Source organism: Ranitomeya imitator, chromosome 2 (assembly GCF_032444005.1).
Source record: "Ranitomeya imitator isolate aRanImi1 chromosome 2, aRanImi1.pri, whole genome shotgun sequence".
Taxonomy (NCBI): Eukaryota; Metazoa; Chordata; class Amphibia; order Anura; family Dendrobatidae; genus Ranitomeya; species Ranitomeya imitator.
Genome location: NC_091283.1, coordinates 12,451,525 through 12,475,753, shown reverse-complemented (window position 1 = coordinate 12,475,753; position 24,229 = coordinate 12,451,525). Strand labels below are relative to the sequence as shown.

At 43.0% G+C, this 24,229-nt stretch overlaps 1 protein-coding gene across 2 annotated transcripts in view; it reads left to right on the top strand.

Annotated features, from left to right (window-relative positions):
* PCDH11X (protocadherin 11 X-linked) overlaps positions 1-24,229 on the top strand; it is a 1,941,173-nt gene that overhangs the window by 1,441,434 nt on the left and 475,510 nt on the right. For both annotated transcript variants that reach the window (XM_069746098.1, XM_069746097.1), the window contains exon 5: positions 21,400-21,598. In XM_069746098.1, the coding sequence (XP_069602199.1) occupies positions 21,400-21,598 (199 nt within the window). The remainder of the gene's footprint in view (positions 1-21,399; positions 21,599-24,229) is intronic.

The following is a 24,229-nucleotide window of genomic DNA, read 5'->3' as shown; positions in this document are numbered from 1 at the left end:
GAAGAAGAATGGTGAGATCAGTCAAGGACAATCCTCAGACCACCTCCAGAGAGCGGCAGCATCAACTTGCTGCAGATGGTGTCACTGTGCATCGGTCAACTACACAACGCACTTTGCACAAGGAGAAGCTGTATGGGAGAGTGATGCATAAGAAGCCGTTTCTGCAAGCACGCCACGAACAGAGTCGGCTGAGGTATGCAAAAGCACATTTGGAGAAGCCGATGTCTTTTTGGAAGAAGGTCCTGTGGACTGATGAAACTAAGATTGAGTTGTTTGGTCATACAAAAAGGCGTTATGCATGGCGGCCAAAAAACACAGCGTTCCAAGAAAAACACTTGCTACCCACAGTAAAATTTGCTGGAGGTTCCATCATGCTTTGGGGCTGTGTAGCCAATGCCGGCACCAGGAATCTTGTTAAAGTTGAGGGACACATGGATTCCTCTCAGTATCAGCAGATTCTTGACAATAATGTTCATGAATCAGTGACAAAGTTGAAGTTAGGCAGGGGATGGATCTTTCAGCAAGACAATGATCCAAAACACCGCTCCAAATCTACTCAGGCATTCATGCAGAGGAACAATTACACTGTTCTGGAATGGCCATCCCAGTCCCCAGACCTGAATATCATTGAACATCTGTGGGATCATTTGAAGAGGGCTGTCCATGCTCGGCGACCATCAAACTTAACTGAACTGGAATTGTTTTGTAAAGAGGAATGGTCAAAAATACCTTCATCCAGGAACTCATTAAAAGCTACAGGAAGCGACTAGAGGCAAAAGGAGGATCTACTAAATATTAATGTCACTTTTCTGGTGGGGTGCCCATACTTATGCACCTGTCAAATTTTGTTTGAATGCAGATTGCACATTTTCTGTTAGCACAATAAACCTCAGTTCAAGGCAGAAACATTACTGTGTCCAACAGTTATTAGATGTATGAAACTGAAATAGCTGTTGCAAAAAAACAATTTTTATAAAACATTAAGCTTAAGATTAATAGGGGTGCCCAAACTTTTTCATATAACTGTAGATAGATAGATAGATAGATAATAGATACATAGATAATAGGTGATAGATAAATAATAAATTAATAGACACACAGTACAGACCAAAAGTTTGGACACACCTTCTCATTTAAAGATTTTTCTGTATTTTCATGACTATGGAAATTGTACATTCACACTGAAGGCATCAAAACTATGAATTAACACATGTGGAATTATATACTTAACAAAAAAGTGTGAAACAACTGAAATTATGTCTTATATTCTAGGTTCTTCAAAGTAGCCACCTTTTGCTTTAATTAATTCATAGTTTTGATGCCTTCAGTGTGAATGTACAGTTTTCATAGTCATGAAAATACAGAAAAAATCTTTAAATGAGAAGGTGTGTCCAAACTTTTGGTCTGTACTGTATAGATGATAGATAGATAAATAGATAATAAATAAACGATAGGTGATAGATAATAGATAATAAATTAGATAGATAATGGATTTATTTTGTGCTGGTTCCCCCCTGCTCATTTAAAATTGTAGGTTTGTAAGCTGAGAGAGGCGTGCTTAGGATATTAGGACCCATTAGAGAAGTGTCACCTTGCCGTGGTTGATGGGCTCGCATGAATTGGCCCATTTACGCTAGAAACCTTCATTTTTTGTAAGTACATCTTATTCAGCAACATTGTCATTTAGATCTCGTGTTTGCATACATCGGTCCTTACAGATTGCTGCTGCGTTTCTTACTTTTGTGTAGATAATATATACAGTTGTGTGAAAAAAGTGTTCACGCCCTTCCCAATTTCCTGTTCTTTTGCACGTTTGTCACACTTAAATGTTTCCGATCACCAAACAAACGTAAATATTAGACAAAGAGAACACAAGTAACTGCAAAATGAGGTTTATAAATGAAGGTCTTTATAATTAAGGTAAAAAGAAATTCAAACCTACAGGGCCCTGTGTGAATAATTGATTAGCCCCTAAACCTAATAACTGGTTGGGCAGCAACAACTGCAATCAAGCGTTTGTGATAACTGACAATAAGTCTTTTACGACGCTCTGAGGGAATTTTGGCCGCTCATCTTTGCAGAATTGTTGTAATTCAGCCACATTGGATGTTTCCAAGCATTAAGCCGCCTTTTTTATAGTCATTACATCATCTCAATCGGATTAAGGCCAGAACTTTGACTAGGCCACTCCAAAGTCTAAATTAGTTTTGTTTACTGTAAGTGATATTTGTATTCTGATGTAACCCCCGTCTAATGTACAGCACCATGGAATCAATGGTGCTATATAAATAATAATAATAATAATAGTTGGGGGCCCTGATGGAGATTTTGCCTTGGGACCCACATGCTACCAGTGACTGTTTCCACCATTTTTATGTGAATCCTTCTTGCTCCCCTCCCTCCACTGGGTCCGATCCCTCATTGATTTCTTGATTTAGGATTATATTACATAAGAGTAGAACTTTGTGTAGGATGATGTGTGAGGCTCGGAGCTCAGGCTCTGGGACCTCGCGCAGTATCTGGGTCATGAATGCTGCCATCTCCGGGTCACTGATTGGTAATAATGTGAACTGAGGCTATAAATACTATATATCGCTTTCTAGGAAAGATAAGATGACACGAGGGTTAAGCGGATTCTCCTCCATGAGATATGTCCCGCTGACCCCGGTATAAATTTTCTCCTCAGGTCTTTATGACCTTGGATAAATCACAATATTCCAGGAGATCTTTGATTAAATATTAAGAAGCACTTCCCCTTTAAATGATGAAGTTCCCTATAAATTGTAGTCCCTGATTTGTCTTCTTGAGTCATTATTAAGGGGCCACAGTGTTGGATAATGAGCCGAGTGACGCTATTGCAGTGCGGCTTTAGAGATTGTCCTGCCCGACTATCCGTCCTGCCCGGACACATCTTCCTCATCCCCCCAATTCCTGAAAGTAACATCATTATGGGACCCCCCTCATTATAATATCAGGAAAGCCGCACATCAGCTGGAACATGAGAAGAGAATGGCCTGCACTGATACATTGTAACACACTGCATGATCCTATGTAAAATAACTAAACCGTCATTTGTGCAATGTATACAGTCAGAACACGGAGATTGTATCACCTAACAGAAGGGAGCAGAAATATCAATGAGAATATCACAAAGTCACAGAAGTTCTCTTTCACTAATGATTAAGAAGCAATAAAATAAAATAAAAAAACAAATAAGCTTAGAGTGTCTCCAAGTAATGTATGTACACAGTGACTGCACCAGCAGAATAGTGAGTGCAGCTCTGGAGTATAATACAGGATGTAACTCAGGATCAGTAATGTAATGTATGTACACAGTGACTGCACCAGCAGAATAGTGAGTGCAGCTCTGGGGTATAATACAGAATGTGACTAAGGATCAGTAACGTAATGTATGTACACAGTGACTGCACCAGCAGAACAGTGAGTGCAGCTCTGGGGTATAATACAGGATGTAACTCAGGATCAGTAATGTAATGTATGTACACAGTGACTGCACCAGCAGAATAGTGAGTGCAGCTCTGGAGTATAATACAGGATATAACTCAGGATCAGTAATGTAATGTATGTACACAGTGACTGCACCAGCAGAATAGTGAGTGCAGCTCCGGGGTATAATACAGAATGTGACTAAGGATCAGTAACGTAATGTATGTACACAGTGACTGCACCAGCAGAATAGTGAGTGCAGCTCTGGGGTATAATACAGGATGTAACTCAGGATCAGTAATGTAATGTATGTACACAGTGACTGCACCAGCAGAATAGTGAGTGCAGCTCTGGGGTATAATACAGGAGGTAACTCATGATCAGTAATGTAATGTATGTACACAGTGACTGCACCAGCAGAATAGTGAGTGCAGCTCTGGAGTATAGTACAGGATGTAACTCAGGATTAGTAATGTAATGTATGTACACAGTGACTGCACCAGCAGAATAGTGAGTGCAGCTCTGGAGTATAATACAGGATGCTAATCAGGATCAGTGATGTAATGTATGTACACAGTGACTGCACCAGCAGAATAGTGAGTGCAGCTCTGGAGTATAATACAGGATGTAACTCAGGATCAGTAATGTAATGTATGTACACAGTGACTGCACCAGCAGAATAGTGAGTGCAGCTCTGGGGTATAATACAGGAGGTAACTCAGGATCAGTAATGTAATGTATGTACACAGTGACTGCACCAGCAGAATAGTGAGTGCAGCTCTGGAGTATAATACAGGATGCTAATCAGGATCAGTGATGTAATGTATGTACACAGTGACTGCACCAGCAGAATAGTGAGTGCAGCTCTAGGGTATAATACAGGATGTAACTCAGGATCGGTAATGTAATGTATGTACACAGTGACTGCACCAGAAGAATAGTGAGTGCAGCTCTGGGGTATAATACAGGATGTAACTCAGGATCAGTAATGTATGTACACAGTGACTGCACCAGCAGAATAGTGAGTGCAGCTCTGGAATATAATACAGGAGGTAACTCGGGATCAGTAATGTAATGTATGTACACAGTGACTGCACAGCAGAATAGTGAGTGCAGTGCTGGAGTATAATACAGGATGTAACTCAGGATCAGTAATGTAATGAATGTACACAGTGACTGCACCAGCAGAATAGTGAGTGCAGCTCTGGGGTATAATACAGGAGGTAACTCAGGATCAGTAATGTAATGTATGTACACAGTGACTGCACCAGCAGAATACTGAGTGCAGTGCTGGAGTATAATACAGGATGTAACTCAGGATCAGTAATGTAATGTATGTACACAGTGACTGCACCAGCAGAATAGTGAGTGCAGCTCTGGGGTATAATACAGGATGTAACTCAGGATCAGTAATGTGCTATATGTACATAGTGACTGCACCAGCAGAATAGTGAGTGCAGCTCTGGAGTATAATACAGGATGTATCTCAGGATCAGTAATGTAATGTATGTACACAGTGACTGCACCAGCAGAATAGTGAGTGCAGCTCTGGAGTATATTACAGGAGGTAAATCAGGATCAGTAATGTAATGTATGTAGACAGTGACTGCACCAGCAGAATAGTGAGTGCAGCTCTGGAGTATAATACAGGATGTAACTCAGGATCATTAATGTAATGTATGTACACAGTGACTGCACCAGCAGAATAGTGAGTGCAGCTCTGGAGTATAACACAACATGTAACTCAGGATCAGTAATGTAATGTATATACACAGCGACTGCACCAGCAGAATAGTGAGTGCAGCTCTGGAGTATAATACAGGATGTAACTCAGGATCAGTAATGTAATGTATGTACACAGTGACTGCACCAGCAGAATAGTGAGTGCAGCTCTGGAGTATAATACAGGATATAACTCAGGATCAGTAATGTAATGTATGTACACAGTGACTGCACCAGCAGAATAGTGAGTGCAGCTCTGGGGTATAATACAGGATGTAACTCAGGATCAGTAATGTAATGTATGTACACAGTGACTGCACCAGCAGAATAGTGAGTGCAGCTCTGGGGTATAATACAGGAGGTATCTCATGATCAGTAATGTAATGTATGTACACAGTGACTGCACCAGCAGAATAGTGAGTGCAGCTCTGGAGTATAATACAGGATGTAACTCAGGATCAGTAATGTAATGTATGTACACAGTGACTGCACCAGCAGAATAGTGAGTGCAGCTCTGGAGTATAATACAGGATGTAACTCAGGATCAGTAATGTAATGTATGTATACAGTAACTGCACCAGCAGAATAGTGAGTGCTGCTCTGGAGTATAATGCAGGATGTAACTCCGGATCAGTAATGTAATGTATGTACACAGTGACTGCACCAGCAGAATACTGAGTGCAGCTCTGGAGGATAATACAGGATGTAACTCAGGATCAGTAATGTAATGTATGTACACAGTGACTGCACCAGCAGAATAGTGAGTGCAGCTCTGGAGTATAATACAGGATGTAACTCAGGATCAGTAATGTAATGTATGTACACAGTGACTGCACCAGCAGAATAGTGAGTGCAGCTCTGGAGTATAATACAGGATGCTAATCAGGATCAGTGATGTAATGTATGTACACAGTGACTGCACCAGCAGAATAGTGAGTGCAGCTCTGGAGTATAATACAGGATGTAACTCAGGATCAGTAATGTAATGTATGTATACAGTGACTGCACCAGCAGAATAGTGAGTGCAGCTCTAGGGTATAATACAGGATGTAACTCAGGATCGGTAATGTAATGTATGTACACAGTGACTGCACCAGAAGAATAGTGAGTGCAGCTCTAGGGTATAATACAGGATGTAACTCAGGATCAGTAATGTATGTACACAGTGACTGCACCAGCAGAATAGTGAGTGCAGTGCTGGAGTATAATACAGGATGTAACTCAGGATCAGTAATGTAATGTATGTACACAGTGACTGCACCAGCAGAATAGTGAGTGCAGCTCTAGGGTATAATACAGGATGTAACTCAGGATCGGTAATGTAATGTATGTACACAGTGACTGCACCAGAAGAATAGTGAGTGCAGCTCTGGGGTATAATACAGGATGTAACTCAGGATCAGTAATGTATGTACACAGTGACTGCACCAGCAGAATAGTGAGTGCAGCTCTGGAATATAATACAGGAGGTAACTCGGGATCAGTAATGTAATGTATGTACACAGTGACTGCACAGCAGAATAGTGAGTGCAGTGCTGGAGTATAATACAGGATGTAACTCAGGATCAGTAATGTAATGAATGTACACAGTGACTGCACCAGCAGAATAGTGAGTGCAGCTCTGGGGTATAATACAGGAGGTAACTCAGGATCAGTAATGTAATGTATGTACACAGTGACTGCACCAGCAGAATACTGAGTGCAGTGCTGGAGTATAATACAGGATGTAACTCAGGATCAGTAATGTAATGTATGTACACAGTGACTGCACCAGCAGAATAGTGAGTGCAGCTCTGGGGGATAATACAGGATGTATCTCAGGATCAGTAATGTAATGTATGTACACAGTGACTGCACCAGCAGATTAGTGAGTGCAGCTCTGGAGTATATTACAGGAGGTAAATCGGGATCAGTAATGTAATGTATGTAGACAGTGACTGCACCAGCAGAATAGTGAGTGCAGCTCTGGAGTATAATACAGGATGTAACTCAGGATCAGTAATGTAATGTATGTACACAGTGACTGCACCAGCAGAATAGTGAGTGCAGCTCTGGAGTATAACACAACATGTAACTCATGATCAGTAATGTAATGTATATACACAGCGACTGCACCAGCAGAATAGTGAGTGCAGCTCTGGAGTATAATACAGGATGTAACTCAGGATCAGTAATGTAATGTATGTACACAGTGACTGCACCAGCAGAATAGTGAGTGCAGCTCTGGAGTATAATACAGGATGTAACTCAGGATCAGTAATGTAATGTATGTACACAGTAACTGCACCAGCAGAATAGTGAGTGCAGCTCTGGAGTATAATACAGGATGTATCTCAGGTTCAGTAATGTAATGTATGTACACAGTGACTGCACCAGCAGAATAGTGAGTGCAGCTCTGGAGTATAATACAGGATATAACTCAGGATCAGTAATGTAATGTATGTACACAATGACTGCACCAGCAGAATAGTGAGTGCAGCTCTGGAGTATAACATAGTAACATAGTAACATAGTTAGTAAGGCCGAAAAAAGACATTTGTCCATCCAGTTCAGCCTATATTCCATCATAATAAATCCCCAGATCTACGTCCTTCTACAGAACCTAATAATTGTATGATACAATATTGTTCTGCTCCAGGAAGACATCCAGGCCTCTCTTGAACCCCTCGACTGAGTTCGCCATCACCACCTCCTCAGGCAAGCAATTCCAGATTCTCACTGCCCTAACAGTAAAGAATCCTCTTCTATGTTGGTGGAAAAACCTTCTCTCCTCCAGACGCAAAGAATGCCCCCTTGTGCCCGTCACCTTCCTTGGTATAAACAGATCCTCAGCGAGATATTTGTATTGTCCCCTTATATACTTATACATGGTTATTAGATCGCCCCTCAGTCGTCTTTTTTCTAGACTAAATAATCCTAATTTCGCTAATCTATCTGGGTATTGTAGTTCTCCCATCCCCTTTATTAATTTTGTTGCCCTCCTTTGTACTCTCTCTAGTTCCATTATATCCTTCCTGAGCACCGGTGCCCAAAACTGGACACAGTACTCCATGTGCGGTCTAACTAGGGATTTGTACAGAGGCAGTATAATGCTCTCATCATGTGTATCCAGACCTCTTTTAATGCACCCCATGATCCTGTTTGCCTTGGCAGCTGCTGCCTGGCACTGGCTGCTCCAGGTAAGTTTATCATTAACTAGGATCCCCAAGTCCTTCTCCCTGTCAGATTTACCCAGTGGTTTCCCATTCAGTGTGTAATGGTGACATTGATTCCTTCTTCCCATGTGTATAACCTTACATTTATCATTGTTAAACCTAATCTGACACCTTTCAGCCCAAGTTTCCAACTTATCCAGATCCATCTGTAGCAGAATACTATCCTCTCTTGTATTAACTGCTTTACATAGTTTTGTATCATCTGCAAATATCGATATTTTACTGTGTAAACCTTCTATAGCTTACCTCTTCAGCTCTGGATACAGGATGTATCTCAGGTTCAGTAATGTAATGTATGTACACAGTGACTGCACCAGCAGAATAGTGAGTGCAGCTCTGGAGTATAATACAGGATGTAACTCAGGATCAGTAATATAATGTATGTATACAGTGACTGCACCAGCAGAATAGTGAGTGCAGCTCTGGAGTATAATACAGGATGTAACTCAGGATCAGTAATGTAATGTATGTACACAGTGACTGCACCAGCAGAATAGTGAGTGCAGCTCTGGAGTATAATACAGGATGTAACTCAGGATCAGTAATGTAATGTATGTACACAGTGACTGCACCAGCAGAATAGTGAGTGCAGCTCTGGGGTATAATACAGGATGTAACTCAGGATCAGTAATGTAATGTATGTACACAGTGACTGCACCAGCAGAATAGTGAGTGCAGATCTGGAGTATAATACAGGATGTAACTCAGGATCAGTAATGTAATGTATGTACACAGTGACTGCACCAGCAGAATAGTGAGTGCAGCTCTGGAGTATAATACAGGATGTAACTCAGGATCAGTAATGTAATGTATGTACACAGTGACTGCACCAGCAGAATAGTGAGTGCAGCTCTGGAGTATAATACAGGATGTAACTCAGGATCAGTAATGTAATGTATGTACACAGTGACTGCACCAGCAGAATAGTGAGTGCAGCTCTGGGGTATAATACAGGATGTAACTCAGGATCAGTAATGTATGTACACAGTGACTGCACCAGCAGAATAGTGAGTGCAGCTCTAGGGTATAATACAGGATGTAACTCAGGATCAGTAATGTATGTACACAGTGACTGCACCAGCAGAATAGTGAGTGCAGTGCTGGAGTATAATACAGGATGTAACTCAGGATCAGTAATGTAATGTATGTACACAGTGACTGCACCAGCAGAATAGTGAGTGCAGCTCTGGGGTATAATACAGGATGTAACTCAGGATCAGTAATGTAATGTATGTACACAGTGACTGCACCAGCAGAATAGTGAGTGCAGCTCTGGAGTATAATACAGGATGTAACTCAGGATCAGTAATGTAATGTATGTACACAGTGACTGCACCAGCAGAATAGTGAGTGCAGCTCTGGAGTATAATACAGGATGTAACTCAGGATCAGTAATGTAATGTATGTACACAGTGACTGCACCAGCAGAATAGTGAGTGCAGCTCTGGGGTATAATACAGGATGTAACTCAGGATCAGTAATGTATGTACACAGTGACTGCACCAGCAGAATAGTGAGTGCAGCTCTGGGGTATAATACAGGATGTAACTCAGGATCAGTAATGTAATGTATGTACACAGTGACTGCACCAGCAGAATAGTGAGTGCAGCTCTGGGGTATAATACAGGATGTAACTCAGGATCAGTAATGTAATGTATGTACACAGTGACTGCACCAGCAGAATAGTGAGTGCAGCTCTGGGGTATAATACAGGATGTAACTCAGGATCAGTAATGTAATGTATGTACACAGTGACTGCACCAGCAGAATAGTGAGTGCAGATCTGGAGTATAATACAGGATGTAACTCAGGATCAGTAATGTAATGTATGTACACAGTGACTGCACCAGCAGAATAGTGAGTGCAGATCTGGAGTATAATACAGGATGTAACTCAGGATCAGTAATCTAATGTATGTACACAGTGACTGCACCAGCAGAATAGTGAGTGCAGCTCTGGGGTATAATACAGGATGTAACTCAGGATCAGTAATGTAATGTATGTACACAGTGACTGCACCAGCAGAATAGTGAGTGCAGCCCTGGTGTATAATACAGGATATAACTCAGGATCAGTAATGTAATGTATGTACACAGTGACTGCACCAGCAGAATAGTGAGTGCAGCTCTGGAGTATAATACAGGATGTAACTCAGGATCAGTAATGTAATGTATGTACACAGTGACTGCACCAGCAGAATAGTGAGTGCAGCCCTGGTGACTTCCCTTTTGCACATTATTTTGAATGTGGTGTATTTTCTCCCTTTATTGTTTTCCTCTCTTCTACCTCCATGGGATAAGGTACAATTTCTAGGATCTTGTATCCGGACGCACACCGCATGCCGTCTCCTTATGGTGTTTCCATGATCCTTCATTCGATCTTTGCATAGGGTAACATCTTAAGTGGATAGAGCCGCAATCTCTGTGTCTTATTGCACACTTTGCATCATTTTGCATTATTTTGGTGGTTATTATTCCTAGCTTATGAGACGTGCCATTGATTTGGGTGGCTATCAGCCTTATGGGAGCTGGCCATACGTCATATTATATTATTATGTCAGATTATTTCAGCTACTATTGGCTTTATTCTCCTTTTTCCCAGATCCTCAGCGTGGGTCACACATGTACTTTGATTACATATTGAACTGACTTTATTTGTCAACATCGTCAATCTTCGTGTTTTTCCGTTTATTCTATTGGCATCGATAGCAGATGTCATCTACGGTGCTTCCATAGTGTATCACCATCTATGCATGGATGCTTTACTATTGTGTATTCACGGGCGCTGCTATTTTGCTCTTTTTATGGTTTTAGATTTCCTTGTTGTATCCATTTGTGTCCACAGCGCATTCTTTTATTGATTATCCAGGTGTGCACATGTTACATGTATCGTCCTTTTCTCCCCTCGCTTTGATATTGCCTTCCTATACATAATGCGGCACCCTCATACTCATTATGTCCATGATATTGTAGATAGTTAGTACACCCTACCCTTACTCATACATTTATATGTAAACTATTGGTCACTTGCGGACAATTCCTTTAAGTCTTTTTCAGTATGGTGGATGTCGCATGTCTCTCGCTGAGCGTTCTCTCCCTTTTTCTCCACTGATTTGATCTCTCCAATCTATAATGCATATGGCAATTAAGAAATTAAAATGTTTTCCATTGTCATCTGTCATATCCGTCCAGACGGCGGCGTTATATCAGCCGCTAAGTGGCGGTACAATGTGTCTGTCTGTCATCGCTTGGTAATGTATTCACATCTCATCTCGGCCTCTTTTATGTGCGTTTTACTTTAAAGACGCTCTTCTAACTGGCAATTTGACACGTATTTAGCATAAGGTAACGTCTTTCTGAAGTCTAATGAAATGGCGGCGGCTGCCTAACGGCTTCCATATTAAACTCCCTCTTTACTCTATTTCTAATGTTGTGTCTTTTATGATTAGTATGAAAGATGAAATTTTAATTGGTCGTTGTTGTCAGTGCAAAGAAAAAAAAAAAAAAAACGATTACGAACAGATCGTGCGTCGCCCTAAAACGTTGGCGGGACGCGCGTCTATCTTTGTGCAAGCGTAAGATAGGGAGACGCTTTAATCAAAGGAGTTTATGACACGGCAGCATTCGCGGTATGGTTACACGGTGGGGGCTGTGAATACAAATCCTGCCATCTTATTGGGTATTTGGAACTTGTTGCTGGACTATGGATATTTGTAACATTTATAGGGTAACCGTAGTTCAAATCGTTTTTTTTCCCCTATATCAACAGTATAAGTAAAAATAAGAAACTTTGTAATATATCTTTTCAGAGAAATCTGCTACATTGTCCTTCAGAAGTGTTCTCTCCATTCTCAGCGTTCTCAATTCACAAGTACAATCTGACTTTCCTAAACACAGAATCTGCCATTACTAAGATAGGAAGCGGCAGTTGGTGCTCATAAAATTCTATGGAGAAGTTGGAATAGGATGTCTGTGTCTCGCTCCTCCCCTCATCATGGAATATTAACCCCTTCATGACCTTGGGATTTTTTGTTTTTCCGTGTTCGTTTTTCACTCCTCTCCTTCCCAGAGCCATAACTTTTTTATTTTTCCGTAAATTTGGCCATGTGAGGGCTTATTTTTTGCGGGACGAGTTGTACTTTTGAACGACATCATTGGTTTTAGCATGTCACGTACTAGAAAACGGGAAAAAAATTCCAAGTGCGGTGGAATTGCAAAAAAAGTGCAATCCCACACTTGTTTTTTGTTTGGCTTTTTTGCTAGGTTCACTAAATGCTAAAACTGACCTGCCATTATGATTCTCCAGGTCAGTACGAGTTCATAGACACCAAACATGACTAGGTTATTTTTTACCTAAGTGGTGAAAAAAAATTCCAAACTTTGCTAAAAAAAAAAAAAAAAAAAAAAATTGTGCCATTTTCCGATACTCGTAGCGTCTCCAATTTTCATGATCTGGGGTCGGTTGAGGGCTTATTTTTTGCGTGCCGAGATGACGTTTTTAATGATAGCATTTTGGTGCTGATACACTCTTTTGATCGCCCGTTATTGCATTTTAATGCAATGTCGCGGCGACCAAAAAAACGTAATTCTGGCGTTTCGCATTTTTTTCTCGCTACGCCGTTTAGTGATCAGGTTAATGCTTTTTTTTAATTGATAGATCGTGCGATTCTGAGCGCGGCGATACCAAATATGTGTAGATTTGATATTTTTTTATTCATTTATTTTGATTGGGGCGAAAGGGGGGTGATTTAAACTTTTATATTTTTTTTATTTTTTTCACTTTTTTTTTACTTTTTTTTTTTACTTTTGCCATGCTTCAATTGCCTCCATGGGAGGCTAAAAACAGGCACAGCCCGATCGCCTCTGCTACATAGCAGCGATCTGCTGTTCGCTGCTATGTAGTAGAAAATCAGATGTGCTGTGAGCGTCGACCACAGGGTGGCGCTCACAGCCACCGGCGATCAGTAACCATAGAGGTCTCTAGAACCTCTATGGTTACCATTCTGACGCATCGCCGACCCCCGATCATGTGACGGGGGTCGGCGATGCGATCATTTCCGGCCGCCCGGCCGGAAATGGTAGTTAAATGCCGCTGTCTGCGATTGACAGCGGCATTTAACTAGTTAATAGGTGCGGGCAGATCGCGATTCTGCCCGCGCCTATTGTGGGCACATGTCAGCTGTTCAAAACAGCTGACATGTCCTGGCTTTGGTGCGGGCTCACCGCGGAGCCCTGCATCAAAGCAGGGGATCTGACCTCGGACGTACTATCCCATCCGAGGTCAGAAAGGGGTTAAAAGCACCAAATGCCGTCTCCTGTCTCAGAAATCAGAAAATCCTTCTTCACCGAATTCAGCCGTTACCCATGAATTTAGATCAGTCCAGGAGGAAACAAAGTGGATTTCTCCGATAAGAAATATTACAAATTTGCTTATTGATTTATTAACTTAAAATGCCGTTAACTCCTGAAGTTTCAGTTAAATTATAGGAAAACCAATCCCGATGATCAGTTTGTCTTCTCGATGATGTGTCCAGTGGTTGCATTGTAAGGAATGTGATACATAGTATCTTATGTAACACTTTATTTCCTATATTATTTTACCTTTTTCACATATTTTCTGGTCTTTTCTGATTTTGCTCATTGCAGTTAGTTCAGTGATTAGTAGTGTGGTTTAATCCCCTAAAGAGAGGTTTATTCTGAATGCTCAGGATGGAATTATTTTTTTTTTTATTATTATTTTCATATCTTTTTTTAACACCTGTATGTTGTCTTGATTTTTTTGAGATGTCTCTGCTTGGCTACATTTTAATTGTAAAGTTCTGAACATGTTGCGCTATATAAAATAAAATAATTATTACATTAGATATAAACAATCTTGGTTACATCCAGAGGCTGAAAACTTGTCTTGACCTAATACTTCTCAAAGCTGAGGGTTTGTTACAATTGTATCTATACTAAACACATCAGCATTGCAAATCTCTCTCCTGTCCTGATTGATTGCAGGGTACACATATCTAAACAAAGGCTCTTCATCCTCTGCCAAACTCCTTACTTCGGTTGATACTTGGTTTTGGAGATTCCTCCGCTCTCCACCATTGCCGTGGGATGAAGCCTGAATATTGAAGCTTCACCCACTGCCTATTGAACATCAATTGCTCCTCGGTTGTTTTTTCAATGAACCTCAAACTGAAGTCACATTGTCATCTCGTGAGGCTTTTACAGTTTTTGATCAAAAAATGTTATATATGTGTGTCTGTATATACAGTGAAGGAAATAAGTATTTGACCCCTTGCTGATTTTGTAAGTTTGCCCACTGAAAAAGACATGAACCGTCTATAATTTTAAGGATAGGTTAATGTTAACATTGAGAGATGGAATATCAAAAATAAAATCCAGAAAATCACATTGTATAAATTATATAAATTTATTTGCATTTTGCAGTGAGAAATAAGTATTTGATCCCTCTGGCAAACCAGACTTAATACTTGGTGGTAAAACCCTTGTTGACAAGCCCAGCAGTCAGACGTTTTGTAGTTGATGATGAGGTTTGCGCACATGTCAGGAGGAATTTTGCTCCACTCCTCTTTGCAGATCATCTCTAAATCATTAAGATTTTGAGGCTGCCGTTGGCAACTCGGAGCTTCACCTCCCTCCATAAGTTTTCCATGGGATGAAGGTCTGGAGACTGGCTAGGCCACTCCATGACCTTATTGTGCTTCTTTTTGGGCCACTACTTTGTTGCTTTGGCTGTATGTTTTGGGTCATTGTCTTGTTCGAAGATCCAGCCAGGACCCATTTTTAATGTCCTGGTGGAGGGAAGGAGGTTGTCACTCAGGACTTTACGGTACGTGGCTCCATCCATTCTCCCACTGATGTGGTGAAGTAGTCCTGTGCCCTTAGGAGAGAAACACCCCCACATAATATTTCCACCTTCATGATTGACAGTGGGGATGGTGTTCTTTGGGTCATATGCAGCATTGCTCTTTCTCCAAACACGGCGAGTTTAGTTAATGCCAAAGAGATCAATTTTTATCTCATCTGACCACAGGACCTTCACCCAATCACTCACAGATTCATCCAGGTGTTCAGTGCCAAACTTCAGACGGGCTGCACATGTGCCTTCTTGAGCAGGGGGACCTTACGGGCACTGCAGGATTTTAAACCTTTATGGTATAATGTGTTAACAATGGTTTTCTTGGTGACTGTGGTCTCAGCTGCCTTGAGATCATTAACAAGTTCCCCCCGTGTAGCTTTAGGCTGATCTCTTACCTTCCTCATGATCAAGGATACCCCACGAGGTGAGATTTTGCATGGTGCCCCAGATCGATGTCGACTGACAGTCATTTTGTATTTCTTCCATTTTTTTACTATTGCACCAACAGTTGTCTCCTTCTCATCCAGCGTCTTACTTATGGTTTTGCAGCCCATTCCAGCTTTGTGCAGGTCTAAGATCTTGTCCCTGACATCCTTATAAAGCTCTTTGGTCTTACCCATGTTGTAGAGGTCAGAGTCTGGCTGATTGAGTCTGTGGACAGGAGTCTTTTATAAAGGTGACTATGTAAGACTGCGGTCCTTAATGCAGGTAACAAGTTGATTAGGAGCGTCTAACTGGTCTGTAGGAGCCAGAACTATTAATGGTTGGTAGGGGATCAAATACTTATTTCTCACTGCAAAATGCAAATAAATTTATATTATTTATACAATGTGATTTTCTGGATTTTATTTTAGATATTCTATCGCTCAATGTTAAAATTAACCGACCCTTAAAATTATAGGCTGTTCATGTCTTTGTCAGTGGGCGAACGTACAAAATCATCAAGGGATCAAATACTTATTTCCTTCACTGAATGTGACCTCTTGCTATGTGACAGTGGAGCCTCTTGGGCGTCTCTGGCTCCAGGACGTGAATAATAATAATAATAATAATAATGATAATAATAATAATGTTTATTTTTATAGCACCAACATATTCTGCAGCGCTTTACGTGAACAAAACTACAACCTGTAAACAAAAGAAATGATCTCCAGAGTTTAAAAGACTCCAACTCCCCAGATCTGTTATTGCCGGACTTTCCTGGCGATGGCCCTTATTAAATCTTAGAAGGGTTCTGGAACCCTTTTTTTGATCTTTTGTAGAAAGATGAGATCCACCCAGCAATCTGCTACCTAATTACACAATATTTTATATAACTTTAATATTCCTCTTATCTAATTATTGCTTGGAAATTCTGAAGATCAACTGCTTGAAGCTTTGATCAGTCATTGCTCTATAAATAATGAAAAAAGTGTTTTTTTTTTCTCCCGTATTTCCTCTAATTCCGCTTGATCCCTACTGAGAAAATTCTCTTTGTAAATTGCTCCTCTTCCACTGGCCCAGAGCTCTCACCTAAAGATGTCATGATGCTTCAGGAATTTTTTAAAAATAATTATTTGTCATTTCAATGTTTAAATGGCTCTGAGGCGATAAGTCCTAAAAGTGACAAAAAGAAATTAATAAATGAAAATTTTTACACAAACTTATCATAGTATAGTTCATTTGTAAAATTCATCTACACTGGAGTTACCGAGTCCATATATTACATTGTATATCCGGTACTGATCCCGAGTTACCTCCAGTATTATACTTCAGAGCTGCACTCACTATTCTGCTGGTGCAGTCACTGTGTACATACATTACATTACTGATCCTGAGTTACATCCTGTATTATACTCCAGAGCTGCACTCACTACTCTGCTGGTGTAGTCACTGTGTACATACATTACATTACTGATCCTGAGTTACATCCTGTATTATACTTCAGAGCTGCACTCACTATTCTGCTGGTGCAGTCACTGTGTACATACATTACATTACTGATCCTGAGTTACATCCTGTATTATACCCCAGAGCTGCACTCACTACTCTGCTGGTGCAGTCACTGTGTACATACATTACATTACTGATCCTGAGTTACATCCTGTATTATACTTCAGAGCTGCACTCACTATTCTGCTGGTGCAGTCACTGTGTACATACATTACATTACTGATCCTGTGTTACATCCTGTATTATACCCCAGAGCTGCACTCACTACTCTGCTGGTGCAGTCACTGTGTACATACATTACATTACTGATCCTGAGTTACATCCTGTATTATACCCCAGAGCTGCACTCACTATTCTGCTGGTGCAGTCACTGTGTACATACATTACTGGTCCTGAGTTACATCCTGTATTATACCCCAGAGCTGCACTCACTATTCTGCTGGTGCAGTCACTGTGTACATACATTACATTACTGGTCCTTAGTTACATCCTGTATTATACCCCAGAGCTGCACTCACTATTCTGCTGGTGCAGTCACTGTGTACATACATTACATTACTGATCCTGAGTTACATCCTGTATTATACCCCAGAGCTGCACTCACTATTCTGCTGGTGCAATCACTGTGTACATACATTACATTACTGATCCTGAGTTACATCTTGTATTGTACCCCAGAGCTGCACTCACTATTCTGCTGGTGCAGTCACTGTGTACATACATTACATTACTGATCCTGAGTTACATCCTGTATTATACCCCAGAGCTGCACTCACTATTCTGCTGGTGCAGTCACAGTGTACATATATTACATTACTGATCCTGAGTTACCTCCTGTGTTATACTCCAGAGCTGCACTCACTATTCTGCTGGTGCAGTCACAGTGTACATATATTACATTACTGATCCTGAGTTACATCCTGTATTATACCCCAGAGCTGCACTCACTATTCTGCTGGTGCAGTCACAGTGTACATACATTACATTACTGATCCTGAGTTACATCCTGTATTATACTCCAGAGCTGCACTCACTATTCTGCTGGTGCAGTCACAGTGTACATAGATTAAGCACTCTTTACTGTGGATACAGTGACTCGCTGACTCTTTGGATGACGAGTTCTGTGAATTATTTATTGTGTTGTTTTATGTGCTGAGAATAGATGAGGAGGAGATTTCTTTGTAGTAATATTGTCAGGAGCAGAACAAGTGTCAGAGATAAATAGACCTGGAGATATTGTGGTCTCACACATTGGATAATTATTGTCTGATCTTTCCAATTTCAGCAGGATAAGCCTTTCAGTCAATGTGTGTCGTTTTCTCCTAGCTCTTCTAGTTATGTTTAGTGTAGTTGTGTTCATGTACTCAGGATCGCTTTCTCCCCTCGGTTTCAGCGCCTCTCCGATCCTCTTCTGGCCCATATGACCACTCTCATATCCCCAGGTTCAGTGCCGCTCCGATCCTCTTCTGGCCCATATGACCACTCTCATATCCCCAGGTTCAGTGCCGCTCCGATTCTCTTCTGGCCCATATGACCACTCTCATATCCCCAGGTTCAGTGCCGCTCCGATCCTCTTCTGGCCCATATGACCACTCTCATATCCCCAGGTTCAGTGCTGCTCCGATTCTCTTCTGGCCCATACAACCACTAATCTCCCCAAGTTCAGTGCCGCTCCGATTCTCTTCTGGCCCATACAACCACTCATCTCCCCAAGTTCAGTGCCGCTCCGATTCTCTTCTGGCCCATACAACCACTCATCTCCCCAGGATCAGTGCTGCTCCAATCCTCTTCTGGCCCATATGACCACTCATATCCCCAAGTTCAGTGCAGCTCCGATCCTCTTCTGGCCCATACAACCACTCATCTCCCCAAGTTCAGTGCCGCTCCCATTCTCTTCTGGCCCATACAACCACTCATCTCCCCAGGTCCAGCGCCGCTCCGATCCTCTTCTGGCCCATATGACCACTCTCATATCCCCAGGTTCAGTGCCGCTCCGATTCTCTTCTGGCCCATACAACCACTCATCTCCCCAGGATCAGTGCTGCTCCAATCCTCTTATGGCCCATATGACCACTCATATCCCCAAGTTCAGTGCAGCTCCGATCCACTTCTGGCCCATACAACCACTCATCTCCCCAGGATCAGTGCCGCTCCGATCCTCTTCTGGCCCATATGACCACTCTCATATCCCCAGGTTCAGTGCCGCTCCGATTCTCTTCTGGCCCATAAAACCACTCATCTCCCCAGGATCAGTGCTGCTCCAATCCTCTTCTGGCCCATATGACCACTCATATCCCTAAGTTCAGTGCAGCTCCGATCCTCTTCTGGCCCATACAACCACTCATCTCCCCAAGTTCAGTGCCGCTCCCATTCTCTTCTGGCCCATACAACCACTCATCTCCCCAGGTCCAGCGCCGCTCCGATCCTCTTCTGGCCCATATGACCACTCTCATATCCCCAGGTTCAGTGTCGCTTCTATCCTCTTTTGGCCCATATGACCACTCTCATCTCCCCAGGTTCAGTGCCGCTCCGATCCTCTTCTGGCCCATATAACCACTCTCATCTCCCCAGGTTCAGTGCCACTCCGATCCTCTTCTGGCCCATATGACCACTCTCATATCCCCAGGTTCAGTGCCGCTCCGATTCTCTTCTGGCCCATACAACCACTCATCTCCCCAGGATCAGTGCTGCTCCAATCCTCTTCTGGCCCATATGACCACTCATATCCCCAAGTTCAGTGCAGCTCCGATCCTCTTCTGGCCCATACAACCACTCATCTCCCCAGGATCAGTGCCGCTCCGATCCTCTTCTGGCCCATATGACCACTCTCATATCCCCAGGTTCAGTGCCGCTCCGATTCTCTTCTGGCCCATACAACCACTCATCTCCCCAGGATCAGTGCTGCTCCAATCCTCTTCTGGCCCATATGACCACTCTCATCTCCCCAGGTTCAGTGCTGCTCCGATCCTCTTCTGGCCCATATGACCACTCTCATCTCCCCAGGTTCAGTGCTGCTCCGATCCTCTTCTGGCCCATATGACTACTCTCATCTCCCCAGGTTCAGTGCTGCTCCGATCCTCTTCTGGCCCATATGACCACTCTCATCTCCCCAGGTTCAGTGCTGCTCCGATCCTCTTCTGGCCCATATGACCACTCTCATCTCCCCAGGTTCAGTGCTGCTCCGATCCTCTTCTGGCCCATATGACCACTCTCATCTCCCCAGGGTCAGTGCCGCTCTGATCCTCTTCTGGCCCATATGACCACTCTTATCCTTCCAGGTTCAGGCTGTTGCTCCTTTTCTAGTATAAGTTAAGCTAAACCATGCTTAATAGATCTACAGTGAGGAGGAGACTTCTGCTCTTCACAAAGACCCCCATGTGGTCCCGCTACCCAGATTCCAGGCCGCGAGGTGCAAGGGGCTGTCTGAGCGCCTCTAGAATATGGGAGAGATGTAATTAAGAAGGATTAGGGAAATACTTCTGAGATCTTTAGAATTGTTTGGTCGGTCTTGGCTCTCCGCTTCGTCCTGCTACATGTCAGCACTCGTACCTATGATGGTCTGTGGGGTAGGTCATGTGCTTCTTTCCTCGGACTGACTGGTCTGCAGAATATTAAATGCCCAATATTGATCCGAGCGTCGAATGAAAGTCATCAGTGCAAAGCTGCGAATCCGAGAAACCATCGTACGGCGCTCAGAGTGAGGACTTACACATGCTCCTTACCCACAAGCTAATCAGATATCTAGTCCTGGGACCCTGCGTGATCTGCTGTGATGATCCAGGCAGTAAATGCTCAGTCTCCCTGCAGCGCCACCACTGGGGAAATGAAGCATTACACAGTGACTGTTCCATCATTATCTGTGTGATACAGGGGGGTCTGGTCCATCCTCGGGCGGATGAGACCCTCATTGTAATCACTGTACACCCAAGAACTGAGGAGCCTCTGCTTAGGCCATGTTCACATAGTCAGTATTTGGTCAGTATTTTCCATCAGTACTTGTTAGCCGCAGCCAGGAGTGGTGATAATCCCGAAGTGCTGACGCGTTTCTGTTCTGCTCTTCCCTGATTGTTCCTCTTGTTTCCTGATTCTGAATGTGGCCTTCTCCACCGCGTACCTGGGAATGGAGTGTGTAGACTTACCACCTCTGTATTGTCTTCTCCACCTGCGTTACAGTTCCTCTGATCTTTGTGCGTTTCTCCGTTTCTTCCAGACTCAGCGTCGCGTCACGTTCCACCTCCCTGACGGCTCCCAGGAAAGCTGCAGCGATAGTGGACTGGGGGATCCGGAGCCCAGCAGCGGCTCCAACGTGTCACAACCGCTGCCCCTCGGCTTCACCCAGGAGGAGTACTACGAGCAATCGTCCGCCAACAGCAGAACGGAGGGCGACGGCAACTCGGATCCAGAATCTAGTGAGTACCCGCTGCTGCGGATCAGTGATCCAACCACAGGGTCACATCTGTGCTTATCATGTCAGGAACCACAAACACCAGCATGTCTTTACAGCAAATGTTACTATGCAAGGTTACATTGAAAGAGCGGCAGGCCTTGCTGGACCTTCTGGTACTATCGGGATGATTATACCTTAATTAGAGCCTGGGAGAAGTTTAAGATGGAGTCAAAACTGACTTGTTACATTTTGTATCAATATTATTGTTATTTTATATATTTGTGTCTGCGCTCAGTATACAATGTATATTCACGGTCACTACTAGAAGGGTACAGTCCGCACCTTCTTAAACGGACAGCATACATTTACTGTGCAAACGAACGCAGTGTTTTATTCTCTGTTATCAGCCATTTCTGGCTAATCAGAGGGTAAGTGTTGTGTTGTCTGTGGCATGAATGACTTGTCGCTGATATCAGTAACTTTCTGTATGACTTGTATGGGTAAAAGATTTTGTAGGTAGAGACCTCTGATATAAGGATGTTTCTACATTAGGACGATGTCGGCAATCGTCTGATCACTCTGTGGAATTGTTCTTCTTTCATTGTTTTTTTTTAGAGGATTGTCGCATAACTTTGGCCAGTGACATAGAGCGTGCCGACCACGGATCTATTAATTCTCCATACTCCTGGGGGCGCTGTTCACAACCCCATAATGAACGGAGGGTTGGTCCAGTCTGTGCACTGTCGCTCCATTCTTAGGCTACGTTCACATTTGCGTTGTTGTGTGCTGCGTCGGCGACGCAACGCACAACGCACGCAAAAATGCAGCAAAACGCTGCGTTTTGTGACGCATGCGTTCATTTTTATAGTGCAAAAAAAATGCAACAAGCAGCGTCCTCTGCGCCCTGACGCTTGCGCACAAAAAACGCATGCGTCACAAAACGCAACACGACGCATGTCCATGCGCCCCCCATGTTAAATATAGGGGCGCATGGCGCATGAAGCATGCGTCGCCGTGGCTGCGCCCGACGCAACGCAAATGTGAACGTAGCCTTAGAGGGATACAAGTTCCCTATTCTGCTGATCACTGTGGATAGGCAATGGTCTATCTTCACTAGACATCCCCTTTAAGGCGCAGTTTCATTGTAATTCTCATAGAATCCCCCGACATTATGTATCCAGTGCAAGTGAATGCGGAGCTTCATATCTCAATCAGACTGAGAAATATACAGTATGCGATGTAATAGGGAGTGAATGGAGACTAAAGGGCTAAAAAGGATCCTGAGCTCTTACAGAGGTAACATAGGGAGACCCTGAGTGCTGATAGGGGGGTTTCCTGAGCAAATACTCCTGAGCTAGTAGAGCAGGGTCTTTTTGTAGCAGAGTGGGCGTTTTTCTTATAGATGGGGCCCTGGACTGATATCTCTGAGCTAATAATGATGGTTCTTCTTGCACTAGGAAAGGGGGTGGCTGAGCTAATAGTGGGGGTACTTATCCAATGAGAGGGTATTTTTCTATTAGAGGGGGTCCTGATCTAATAGAGGAGCGTCGTGCTTTAATAGAAAGATTGAGTGCACAGCCGGTAAACTACAGCAGGTTGCTACATCATGTATCAAAAGGAAAAAGGAGAAAGAAATACACCAGGGATGCGCAGACCTAAGAATGTCACAAAGGTTTATTAAATATGTCCCAATTACACCAATAAACCATTACCACGTATATAAGAACCTGACATGCACTGAATAGAGAGCCAACATGGGCAATGGCAACAATGATGACTAATCATTAAGCGTGGAATACTGGTTACTAGGGTTGAGCGAAACGGGTCGTTCATTTTCAAAAGTCGCCGACTTTTGGCAAAGTCGGGTTTCATGAAACCCGATCCGACCCCTGTGCGTGGTCGGCCATGCGGTACGCGACTTTCGCGCCAAAGTCGCGTTTCAATGACGCGAAAAGCGCCATTTCTCAGCCAATGAAGGTAAACGCAGAGTGTGGGCAGCGTGATGACATAGGTCCTGGTCCCCACCATCTTAGAGAAGGGCATTGCAGTGATTGGCTTGCTGTCTGCGGCGTCACAGGGGCTATAAAGGGGCGTTCCCGCCGACCGCCATCTTACTGCTGCTGATCTGAGCTTAGGGAGAGGTTGCTGCCGCTTCGTCAGAAGCAGGGATAGCGTTAGGCAGGGTCCATTAACCACCAAACCACTTGTGCTGTAGCGATTTCCACTGCCCAACACCACCTTCGGTGTGCAGGGACAGTGGAAGCTACATTTTTTTTTTTTTCCCCCTCAGCGCTGTAGCTCATTGGGCTGCCCTAGAAGGCTCCCTGATAGCTGCATTGCTGTGTGTACGCCGCTGTGCAAACCAACTGCTTTTTTCAAAGCACAAATCCTCTTGTTCCTTCCTTTCTGCACAGCTATCTTTTTGTTTGTACACACTTTTTATTTCATTTGTGCATCAGTCCACTCCTTATTGCTGCCTGCCATACCTGGCTGAGATTACTGCAGGGAGATAGTAATTGAAGGACAGTTCCTTTTTTTTTTTTTTGTGGGAGATTAAGATTGGCATTTCTGCTAGAGTGCCATCCCTGTCTGTGCCATCTCTCACTCAGTGGGCCATAGAAAGCCTATTTATTTTTTTGCTTGATTTTGGTTC